This window comes from Athene noctua, chromosome 13 (assembly GCF_965140245.1).
Source record: "Athene noctua chromosome 13, bAthNoc1.hap1.1, whole genome shotgun sequence".
Classification (NCBI taxonomy): domain Eukaryota; kingdom Metazoa; phylum Chordata; class Aves; order Strigiformes; family Strigidae; genus Athene; species Athene noctua.
The window spans coordinates 21,347,421-21,359,622 of NC_134049.1; the positions used below are offsets into that span (position 1 = coordinate 21,347,421).

The following is a 12,202-nucleotide window of genomic DNA, read 5'->3' on the forward strand; positions in this document are numbered from 1 at the left end:
CCGTGCGCGCGCGCGGGCCGCGGCCCGATGTAAACATTCCACAAAAGGGCTCCCCAGAGAGGGGGCGGGGCCTCGTCGGCTGGAGGCGGGGCCAGTCCCGCCGCGTGGGCGGGCTCCCCGCCGCTGACGGTTGGCGTTACCCGCTTTCCGATTGGCTGGAGGTTTTCGTTCGCAGCCAATAGGGCGTCGGAGGAGGCGGGAAGGGGGCGGGGCGTGCTGCTTATACGGACATTTTTCTTCGGCGGTCGCTCCCCCCAACCCCCTCCAACCCCCCTCCCTTTCCCTCCCTTCCTCTCCACATCCCCTTCCTGGGGGCTGTGGCCAATAGGGGAGGGCGAGGTGGGCGGGATCAGGGCGGCGACTGGCCGCGGGGTTGACGGGCGTGCGGCGCGCCCAATAGTCGTTTGGGGCTCCCCCCCTGCCCGGGGAGGGGCGGGATTTCCCGGGGAACAGAGAAGCGGGCAGCGCTCCGCCGCGGCGGCCGAGAGACGGTTACTCCATCTTACCCCCCCCTCCCCCGTTGAGTCCCCCTTCCCCCGACCGGGGCCCCGGTGCCGCCCCCGCCCGCCCCCCCCCTCCGGGAGGAGGGGCGCGGGGACCCCCCCACACCTCACCGCGCCGGGGACAGCCCGCCCCCGCCGCCCGCCCGGGAGGAGCCCGCAGCGGCCCCGCCGCCCCCTGACCCCGAGGGAGACTCGGCCGCTGCCAGGGCCTGCTTCGAGGTAAGGGGGGGAGGGGGCGGAGGGGAAGGGGGGGTCTCCAGGCCCGGTGCCGGCCCCCTCCGGCGATCCGTAGGGGGCGGGGCCTGGCGCCGGTGCCGCGCGCGCTGGCGGGGGGGGGGCGGGAGGAAGAGGAGGAGGAGGAGGGGAGGGGGGCGGCGGCGGCGGAGGAGGTTGGGGGGAGGGGGGGCCGGTGCCCGCGGCGCGGCTCCCCGGGGAGCTCCGGCCCGCGCGGGCGGCCGCGCGTCCTCCCGCCCCGCCCCGCCCCGCCGGGCGCGAGGGGGTGTCCCGGCCCCGGCATGGCGGGAGCGGCGGGCGGAGCGTGCGGCGGCCGCTGGGCGCGCTGCGAGGCGGGCGCCTCCCTCCGCCCCTCCTCCCGCCCTCCGCCCGGTGCCGCTCCCGGGCTGCGGCGGGACCGCCCCCCGCCAGCTCTCTCCCGCATTGCACGCCCCCGGTACCGGCCGCATTGCGCGCTGGATCCTCCGCCGGGGCTTCCCCCCGGAGCTCCTCCCCGCGCCGCCCGGCCTGGGGCGGGGAGCGGGGAGGTGGGAGGGGGTCCCGGGAGCCGCCTGGAGGGCTGAGGCGCGGGGCTGCCTCGGCCCCGGTGTCCGCCCGCCGGCCCCAACTTCCCGCAGAAGTTGTCGTTACGATCTTTTTGCCGCTCCGTAACCGTCCGGCGAGGTCCAGCCCCGCCGGCCCGTACCCCGGCCGGCGCCTCCCGGGCCGGTCCCCGCTGCCCGTGCCCCCGCCCAGGCGGCCCCCGGGGTGGCCGAGGCTTCCCCCGGCGCTTTTCGGAGAGCCCCGATTGCAGTTTTTCAGCTCGATAGCGCAGCGCTCCGTAAGGACCTGTTGGAGCGACGTATAGATCTGTGGAACCCGGAGAGCTCCGCTGGCACGCAGTAATTTCTAAGCGTTTTTAATAGCAATCTGCTGTCCTTTTTTACGTGTCCTCTGTGCCTTGAACTTGTCAGACGCTTGCGCTTGATATTTCAGCGCTGTTTTTTTAATTCTTGGCACCGTTGTACCTCCATAGAAACTACTTCAGGTTTTCTCCTGGGCTTGCAGGCTGTGGCGTTCAGAGAGTTTTAAAAATAGGAGCGTGCTTGATGTCTGCTTGCCCAAATACTGCCTTTTCTGCATTTTCCCGGCCCAGGTTCAGAATGGGGTTTAACAGCTGTTATTTGGGCAAATAACACGTGTAATCAGTGTACTGATGGAAGGAGTGTGTCCCAGAAGAAATGCATTTATTTGGACCGCTAAAATGGTGAAAAACTGAAAAATAATTTGTTTGATACAGCGTTGGAACAAGTGATCTTGAGCTGCGTGTGGATTTTTAATCTCCTGCGCTGTCCAGAGGAATCAAAACCTGGTTCATGTGCTAAAGTGTAGCTTAAGGATGATCTGACACCTTATGTTTCTCTTCTAACTTGTCACTTTTATATTCATCGGTCCTGCTAAAAGGTGTGGGGTCAGTAAACAAGTGAGAAATGCCCAGTTTATTTCAGTACACTTCAGTCTTCCAGTGCTAACCTGTATTTTTTTTTAAAAAAACAGAGTTTCAAAGAAGTATACATTGTTCTGAAATACTATGCTGTTAATACTACATGATAAAATGGCACCTTATGTTAATTACAGTTACTTTGAAGCACCCGTAAAATTCCTTCATCACACAGAAGTGCTTTGGCAGCCTAGTGTCAGCCCGTGCTGGATCTCCAGGAACAGAAAAACACTTTTTAGGCTCATTTCTTCCCTGCCCGGGTGAAGTTGGCAGTTTTTCAGGCCGGTGCGCTCTTTGCAAAAGGAAGCTGTGCTTTCTCACCCCAAAGTATCACGTCCTTGTTGCTCCCACACACCGCTTCTGGTTAAGATACATGGTCTCAGCAGAAATTTGTTTGAAAAGCTTCAACGTGATTGTTCGCCAATAAAATGGCAGTAATTTGCTAAAGTTTGGGGAAACTTGGGGTGGTTTACACTGCTTTTGCAAGCAGGGTGGGGAAGGGGGATGCTTTTCCCCCCCTCCCCAGCCCGGATTGCTGGGGGAGCCCTCCGCACAGGCTCCTGGCGCGTGTGGGTCTTGGAGCCGGGAGCATTGCGTCGGAATTGGCAGGCGGATCATTTACATTTCCAGGATTTATGAATCGTTTTCTGTCCAGATTGCTGTTCTGGTCTTCTCCAGCGTTGGAAAGCTTTTATGGCTGTTAAAGCTAGAACAGAAAAGAGAGTCCCGTAATAGCTGTCACTTTAGCCTGGTGGGCAGGGGGTGCGCTTTTGGAGATGTGCTGCTTTTTTCTAACTCTTGTGGGGTCTTGTCTCTTTTTATTTAAAAATAATAAATAAATAAAAGTATGCTGATAATTCTCTCCGTGTGTGGGGAAGGTGTACTTAAGAAACTGAGCGAAACGTTGCTTAACCTCTGTACTGAGTGTAGAGCTGGGTTTGGATCTCCTCTCTGCGGTGGGGTTTAGCACCCAGGCCGTTTGCTGCTTTGGCAAAGCGCAGCTCGGTGCCTTACCAACTTGTTACCCATCTGGATGGAGACGAGTGGGGTTTATTCGTGTCCTGTCTGCCTCGTGGTGGGTGCTGGCACACAGTCCGCAGACTGTCACCGTGTCACCTTGCAGAAAACTCTCCTAACTGCCCTGAAAGCTTTGCGTAAGGCTCTTCCAGCACCTTTTTCTTTGGGATACTACTCGTATCATTTTGGAATGGCTCTGGTCACGGATGTACCTCTCTGCACAGCACCCCTTTGTAGCAGGGCTGGGGGCTTATTCCCATGGTTACATGCGAGGGGTCTGTGGCACCACACGAAAAATATACCAGCGATTGCTGAACAAGCTGGGTCATGTTCTGGAAGTCGTGCGGCTGGGTTAGTGCACAGACAGCAGCGTTGCCAGAACCTGAGCCAGCTGCTTTCTAGCAGGCGCCGTGATACACAGCATCGCAATCCTGTGGAGGACTTGTCCTGCAGGGCGTCTGCGATGGCTCCGGGGTCAGAGGAGCCCCTCCAGGGTCCGGAGCCATAGCAGAGACTTACACTTGCTGCTTCTGTGTTTTGAGTCCTTTCTCCCTCAAACCAGTTAACACCCTCCCCCCCTCCTCACGTCTGCAGCCATGTGACTTCCCTGCCCTTTTTCAGAAGGGTCCTCGATCTGCAGGGACCAAAATCCTCTCTAGTGGCACTTTCATAACTTGTTCGTGATGACAGTGTTCATTATCCACAGGCATGTTGTGGTTCCAACAGGTGCCGAGGCAGCAGACCCTCCCAATTTGCTTTCTTCCTATTCTCTCTTTGCATTTTGCTTTTGATTCTGACACCTATTTAACAGCTGCTCTCTAGTGCCAGAACACCCTGCTTATCTGATTGGAAAACCTGAAATGAAGAATCAGTATTGGTTTCTAGTTATGCAGATTTTTGAGATTTTATTTGGTAAAAAGCCTGGGAGCAGAGCTGCCACAGGAGAGGCAGTTTTATGAAGGAGAATACTCAGCCTCTCTTGCCTCCGTTGCCCCCGTGGAGGAGGGAGCAGGCAGGAGGGGAGCCAGGTGTGAGGAAGAAGCCGTGCGGTGAATCCAGCCTCGTCCCCGCTTTGTTCCTTCTCTTTCTGTGTCAGCGCCGCTGCTTCTCTCCTCTCCGCGGTACCAGAGGGGAAGGATGCGCTCCACTTACGTTTATCGGTCCCACTGGCTTATGCGAGGCAGATGGATGGGGAAATCCTCTGATGAAGTTGGCGGGGTAGAGTTGCATAATTCTGGTGGTGTTACTGAGATTCAATGTACCTTTTTTCAAATTTTTTGTCTTGCTTCACCAGCTGAGGATCCTGTGAGCGTTTGTGGTACGTCTGCCTGATGCACGCTACCTGTAGCGCTAAGCAGAGCTGGTGAGCCAGGAGGTGGCACGGGTGGGAAGATCAGAGGTGTGTTCCTACACAGTGCCCTTTCCCTGTGAAGAGGAACACAAAAAACCTCAGAAAATAAACAGAAATGTGTTTCTCATCCTCCTGTAGGCAGAATGTCGTGTGCTTTAACTGAAGGTAAAAACCAGTTTGTGTAGAAATGATGCTGGGGAAAGAGGATGCGATTCTCTGTGGAATGCACAGAGTGGGACTAGGTCTGTTCAGTTATTGCTAAGCTCTCCTATGTGCCTCGGGTTAAAGCTTTTAACACAGGAAAGTACCTGAAGTTTGTGACTTGCTTTCAGTCTTGTGCAGTCTTTGCTGTATTTTTGTGGTTGTTTTGTTCGGGTTTTTTTTCACCCCCCAGATTAACATTACAGATGATGCAGTTTGAACTGGGGCTTTCTAAATCTTAGAGTCAAAGTATATAAGGGGATGCCAGAGCTGTGTGCTATATTTCTGAGAAGACAACATGAAATTAAGTGTAGTACTGTTTGTAATGTTGCCACAGTGGAGGGCAAATACCTGATACAAGTATTTGACAATACTGATTGTGATTGTATGTTTATCCTCAAAACACCTTCCCACATTAGCCAGGCTTTGCCATCAGCAAGGATTCTGGGAGAAATCAGTTGTCACTGAGGGTGGAAGTGGGTGGAACTGCCCCTTTGAGCAGCAGGCTTCAGCTAAATCAGTTTAAAATGACATGTCTGGTCTTTGGTTTCATCACAGCCTTTCTTCGTTATCAGCCCTCTGGCGTGCTGTAGGAGGGGTAGGACTTGCTGTATGACAGATCTTTACAGCTTTTGAACGGGGCAGATCCTTGGGAGATGCCAGGTCAAGATCAGCAGGACCTCAGTGAGGAAATGAATGCCCTTTGGGAGCATTCAGCATCATATTTTCTTCTGCAAGATGCAGACCCGTCTCTGCTCTGGTGCTGGTTTGCTCGCCCTCAGTGCTTTCCCCTCTCTGTAGGGTCTCAGTGGTGGTGGATGTACAGAGTTCATGTCACTAGTCTTTGTCTAGGTACAGCAGAGTATCAAGATCATCTCTGCGCTAGGATTAAAAAAGCCTGTGAATTAGTAATCTTCGTTAAGTGGCGGTCTGCTGTGAGCCACTCTTACACAGCGGATGCAGACCCTAAGTAGGAGTTTAGCAAGGTGTTATCTGTGAAGACTGACTAATGCTATTGACTGTTGCCTATAATATTGACTCTCTCTCTAGACTATGATATGAAATTTTAAAGTTGAAGCAGGTATAGGGCTTGGATAAAAGTAGAGTCCAAGCTGAGTTAGCGAAGTTGAGGGGAATTCAGAGGGAAGAACAACCTACAGGAGTTTTAATTTTCACTAAACAGAAGTTTTAATGTCAACCATACAGCAAACTGGGTTTCTGAAAGATTGCCCGCTTGATCTGCGAGAATCGGGAGCTTCAGAAACTGATGTTCATGCTGCTGGTATGTATGTGGGAATATATCCTCGGTGCTACCATAAATCCCACGGCCCTGCAGGGCTGAGGTGTTTGGTGGCTCCACAGGGAAGAGGCTTCACGGTCAGCCTGAGGTGAAATTTTAATCCTCAGAAGGGCACATATGTAGTGTTCCAGTCATCTTCTCAAACAGCGTCTGCTTTAAACGTTGGTTAGTCCATCCAAAGCGACAAGTGTGGAGTGTTGCTTTGGGAGGTGAGACACAAGGACACTTAGGAGCCACCGCACCATATATACACCGTGTATACATGTATACACCCCCCCCTCCTTATCGCAGACAGTGTGTTAAGCCTGCTAGAGCTGTTTCACTTCTTCAGAGCAAATCACATATGACTTTTATTTGAGAATGTTCCCGTGTTGTGAATATTGCCTGTACGTGTCGGCAAACCAGCAGCTTTTGGTTGCTTCTATAGGGATGGAAAGCTGTTGCACTATTGAAAGGGTAAGGGGCAAACCAGACTGGCAGACCAAAAGAAAGTGAAAGGACTGGCTGGGGTATCGGTGTTTAGAGCAGAAGTGTATCCAAGTTGGTGAGTGGGTTATAAATAGATGCCACCGCAGCTTGCCCAGACTTTACTCATGCAGACAGCCATTGTCATGCAAAATCCTGGCTAGCTCTGCTCACGGGATGGTGGTGCTTGGCCAGATTTGCCGGCGTTGCTCGGTTTAGTCCCAACCCTATTAGCATAAAACTGTACGTTTTTACAAAGCTAGATGTGGGCTGTGCTTGAGGGGAGTAGCTCCAAGTTAACCTGCCTCGCTCTTCATTTGTCAGCAGAGACCAACTGAATGAAAAGACAACCAATGCAGGCACCATTAGCAAAATGAGCTCCTGGAGTGTGCTTCTCTGCTTTCTGAGTGTGTGCTGGAGGTCAGACCTACTTAGGATTTGTAACTTGTAAATAAGATCCAGTTAGCAAGCTTTCTCCTTTACTTGGGGTGAAGAGTCCTACTTCTGCCAGCTGTCTTCTACCTGCCAGGTGCTTTGGGGACCTGATAAGGGACTGTTCTGAGAGGTTAAACTTGAAGAGCAACTTCGAAAAGAAGTGAAGTAATCTTCCTTCTTGTCCTACCCCCTCCAAATGAGAGACTAGTAGAGAGGGACATGGAGGGGAAACCGCTTTGTTGCACAAAGCCCATGTTTTCAAGCCCACCTTGATCTATTCTGAACCTCTGTCCTGCTGGTTCCTGTTTACATATTTGAAGTGCACCAAGATACTGGTTACTGGTGATCTTTGGGTTATTTGGTTAATGACAGATTTAGACTGTGAAGAGCTGTCCTGACTTGGTAGGTGAGAATTGGCTTAGTTGGCTGTTGTACCATTATTCCGGGGGCACTTTGTTCCCTCTCATTTATCTGTGTGCCCACATTAGCAATGAGTGTGTTTAACTGCACTGGAACTGAAAAGGACTTGCTTTGGAGAGGTCCTGATGAATTAGAGGCTGAAGAGGAGGGATTTCACTCCATTCTCTGTCCATCAAACACTTTAATAGGCTGCATGTGCTTTTGAGCACCCAGTGGTTTTATGAACAGCAGATAACATCTCAAAGATGGCAAATACTACCGATGCATAGAAAACAGCACTGGAATTTGTTTGTAGAAGAGTAGGTGAGTAGTTCAATCAACCAGGGCAAAGAATTCATGTCGCTTTTAGGAGTGGGAGAGTGCCACAATGTCAGATTTGAAGTGAAATGAAGTTGCATAAAGACAACTTAGAGTAGGGCAGGAACGTGCCTGCATGTTGGAGAAGAAAGAGTACCAGAGAGTAAGTGAGAGAGTTGCTGTGGAGCGCCCGCTGGTGCCAACCCCTCTGCGCTCCGCTGCTGGGACCGGGGAGTGGGGCCGTGGTGCTGGGAGGATCAGGGCTCTGTGACATAGGTGTCCGGAATGCTCCTGGTAGTGGCTCTGCGGGTTTCACTGAGGTGGCACGTGTCTTATGTGTGTACTGAACAGAGACACTTTCTTTTGGGACTTTGTAAGTGATTTCAGAATCTGACTATTCTTCTCCCTTTCACATTTTTAAAGCATCTCTCATGGCTGACTGCCATCCTGCCTGGACTCTACAGGAGTCTTTTTTTGCTTTCAGTGTAGACAACCTTGTCCAGGCTGTGTGTAGGTAACACACGCTCTTTCTGTCTGTTGTGTTCAAACAGTGTGTTCAGTGAGCTCTCTGTGTGTGCTTAAGATGCCCATGCTAGCAATGTTCTTTAAGTGAGACCGACGAAATCATTAACTTTTAAGCAGAGTATTTTATTTCCAACTTTTTTTTGTGCTAAAACATGATTGCGTGTTTCATGCAGAAAGCTGAATCTTACTTCCACTTCCCTATCTCGAGATACCAGTAACCTAAATGAATAGAGAGAAACTTGCCCTACCTGCTCTTGGTGAACTTAGCGTCCACGGCGCTGGCAGGGAGCGGTGAATCAATTGCGTTTGCTAATTGGTCTGTTTTTAACAGGTTTTGTAGTGCTTCCCGAGCATGAGTTCAGAATGAAGCGGCGATTGGATGAGCAGGAGTCACCCGTGTATGCGTCGCAGCAGAGACGTATCACCAGCAGCACCGAAGCTTTTCAACACCAGCACCGCGTGCTTGCCCCGGCCCCTCCGGTATATGAGGCGGTTTCGGAGACCATGCAGTCTGCCACGGGGATTCAGTACTCGGTAACTCCCAGCTACCAGGTGCGTGTGCTCGTCCCTCAGCCCCATCTTAGCTGCAGTCCTGCTGCGTGACCAGCCAGCACTGTGTCATTTCACGGTAGGGTTCTCTAGTCGAGACAAGGTTTATTTTAGTAACCAGGGCTTCCTAAAGAACAAACAAGATGGTACAACGTGCTTATCGTACATCTCATTTTAAGCACTTGCTTTAAGACTATCAGCTTCACTCATGTTCAGAGCCACCTGAACAAATGTGGTGTGACTTGGTTTTTTTGCACACAATTCTTTTAATGATTCTCTGAGATCATGGTCTCTGAGTCCTAGAGGCATGTGTGTGCAGGGATTTTTTCTCCATTTTTCTTTTCTTCACTGGGGAAAGGTTTGTTCTTATGGTTGCTCTGTCACAGGTGTGTGATGATACCTTGGGTGATCTTAAGGTTAACAGACTGGCTTGGATCAGCATTTAGATTGGAGACTTTCAAGGAAATTGAAACGTTTCAGAAGACATTACCCCGGGGTCATTAAGGGGCACTCTTCCCCCTTTTGCCTCCTTTGCAAGTAGCTGTCGGCTGGGGAAAGGAAAAAAAATGTCCTTTTAAGGGTGCACTGGAGATACCTCCCAGTGAAAGACGAGGGAAAGGCTGTTCCTGTGTTACTTGTTTCTGGCATGTTGCATCTTCCACAGTTGTGTTGCTGGTGAGCTGCCCTCCCTGTTCAGTGCCTAATTTTACACACAGCTTCTTCGTTACTTCTGCAGAAGGGATGTTCATGCTGATAGTAGCAGCCGCAGAGCTGAAGAGCCTGCAGGCAGACACTTGCAGGGACTGGAAGAGGGTGTGTTTATGCTGGCAGTCCTTCCTAAAAAGAACTTGGATGGACCAGCAAGCAAATTGTTTCTTGTTCATGAGAAGGATTAAAAAAAGTATTTCCCATCTAAAAGAGGCTTGAATGGAAAACTAAGTTTGTGTAAAATGAAAAGTAATTTACTTCTTAAACATTTTTTAAAAATCTCTTCTAATGGATTTTCCAAATTGAAACTTTTCTGGTTTGATGTATGAAGGAGACCTGAAAAGTGCATTCTGTTCCTTTCCCTATTTCTCTAGGGGAGGTACCAAGCTGAGGTTTTCCCCTGAGTCTGCTAGTGCCAAAGTGCCACAGTTTGACTTCCAGTACCAAAACTGAATGGCAAGAGTGTAGGAGCTCGTAAAGATTCATTCATTCAGATTATTACTTGTGACACATAAGTGTCATAGAGAAAAGAGAGAACTTTGACTCTCTCAGACTAAAAATCCCATTTTAATGCCCCTTTTGCAGATCTCTTTGTTAGTGTTAGTGACTAGACAGCCGGTGAGTCTGCAGGCTGGAGAGAAACATGTGTTGGTAACATGTTTGCAGAGAGGGCTGTCCTATATTTGGAGTATAGGATGACAGTTTTCTTGTTTTGTTTTTAGGTGTCTGGGTCATTGTTGAAGAAGAAATGTATCAAAAGATATTTTTTGAGTAAGGCTGTTAGCAGTCACGGTTAAAGGTCAAACTAACTCTGTTCTGCTTCTTTACAATTTTACTGGTGTACCTGGGTCCGGGAAGACTGATCTCGCCCTCTGCCCGTGCAGTGCGCGGTGGTGGCTGGGAAGCCGTAGCCGCCCATGACGTTGCCTTTGCCTTGCCAGGTGTCGGCCGTGCCGCAGAGCTCGGGCAGCCATGGGCCAGCCATCGCAGCCGTCCACAGCGGCCACCACCACACCGCGCCGGTGCAGCCCCACGGGAGCCAGGTGGTGCAGAGCCACACGCACCCCACCCCGCCAGCCGTGCCCGTGCAGGGACAGCAGCAGTTCCAGAGGCTCAAGGTAACGCTGAGCATTGCTGCCTCCAGTAAACCAGCCTCTGCCTAAATCCTTGGGCAGCTGGGGACTTTTTCTAGCCCATGTGTCCCTGCAAAGCCAGCTGATGACCTCCTAAAAGCTTTCTTGACAAGGCCTAGATACTTCTCCTGTTTGGAAGACTTGAATGCAGAAAGGGACTTCTCTTTCTGCTGAAACCCTGTTGTTTCAAATAGCGTAATAAAAAATGGACTTGCTAGGAAAATGTTGGGGGCAGGAAGGAAAAGAAGGTGTTGCCTGGAGTAATTGTATGAATGGGTTAAATTACCAAAACATTTGGTGCTTTTCTGAACACATGGCACACGTGGGTGGTTGTGTGGGAGTAATTTGGGAGTAAGGAAGGCTCTATTCTTGGATGATGTGCTGTAAAATCCTTAAAAAAAAAGAGAAAACTCCACCAAAAATAACCCCTTTAAGTAGCTACATTTGGTTCAGCTTTAGTGAGAAGGCACGTATGTATGATTTGATGCCTGTTTCTTAGTGTCTTCCAAATATGGTGCAAGTCTCTTCCAGCTTTGGTGGAACCCACTGCCTTGTTGGGTGAGAGGCCCTTTCCTTCTGCTGAATGTGGGACACTCCATTTCTAGAGACCTCTGGAAATGGTTTCAAAATGTGTGGTTCTTTCTCCCAGTGAAATTGATGGCAAATCCTCCGCTGATGCAAGATTGGGGCTCTACATGGTAGTCTTTCTTCCTTTGCTGACATTTAATTTTGGATGAAAGAGGTCTCGTGTGTGGCTCTTGCAGCTGATGGGTGTGTGGCCTGGCTGTCAGAGGCGATAGGGACCCAGAGCTCTTGCTTTGGGCTGTGGTTGTTCGTTCAGTACATCTGAAATTGGATGTTGGTACATGAACGGTTCGTAAACTTCTTGCCGTTTGAGGTGTAAAACAATTTACCGCCCACAGTTGCCGTTTTCAAAATCCTTATATGTCGAACTGAAATGTCTGGCTTTTTGAAAAAAGTGCAAGTGTGTACCTGGCAGACATCTACTACACTGAATATGTCATTTCCACTTTCTGCTTATTCTGAGACTTCCATAATAATTTCCACATATGAATGCAGGAAAAATACTCAGTCTAGTTCTGTTTATCCTAGCAGTCACTTCAGTGATGGTAAATTTGGAGTATGTTTTTTTCTCTGAGTAATTCTACTGATCTGTGTTGCTTTTTTTTTTTTTTCTTTTTGTTTCTTTTTGATACAGTTTTATCTTGTGAGCCAGGAGTGAGTATCTCTTATTCACATGGTGCTGGCAGTACACTAACCAGGCTCATGATCTTTTGCTCTTTAATTCCTTGCCCAGGCTCAGGGCTAACAGCTGTTTTTTCAAATAATGCGTGTTTTGCAGAACAATGGAGGTGAAATAAAATCTCCTCTGCTAATATAACCTGTCTGTTCTGTCTCCAGGTGGAAGATGCACTGTCTTACCTTGACCAGGTGAAGCTGCAGTTTGGTAGCCAGCCACAGGTCTACAATGACTTCTTGGATATTATGAAGGAATTTAAATCTCAGAGGTAACCAGCTGCATTTTGCTGCTTCTTTCCAGGTTAGAAAGAGTGTATGCAAGGC

At 50.3% G+C, this 12,202-nt stretch overlaps 1 protein-coding gene across 1 annotated transcript in view; it reads left to right on the plus strand.

Moving 5' to 3' along the window:
- The first annotated feature begins 454 nt into the window (after positions 1-454).
- The window catches only part of SIN3A (SIN3 transcription regulator family member A), a 34,346-nt gene continuing 22,598 nt past the window's right edge, over positions 455-12,202 (plus strand). The window contains exons 1-4 of the mRNA XM_074916942.1: positions 455-722; positions 8,560-8,780; positions 10,427-10,603; positions 12,041-12,147. Coding sequence (XP_074773043.1) covers positions 8,592-8,780; positions 10,427-10,603; positions 12,041-12,147 — 473 coding nt within the window. The 5' untranslated portion in view covers positions 455-722; positions 8,560-8,591. The remainder of the gene's footprint in view (positions 723-8,559; positions 8,781-10,426; positions 10,604-12,040; positions 12,148-12,202) is intronic.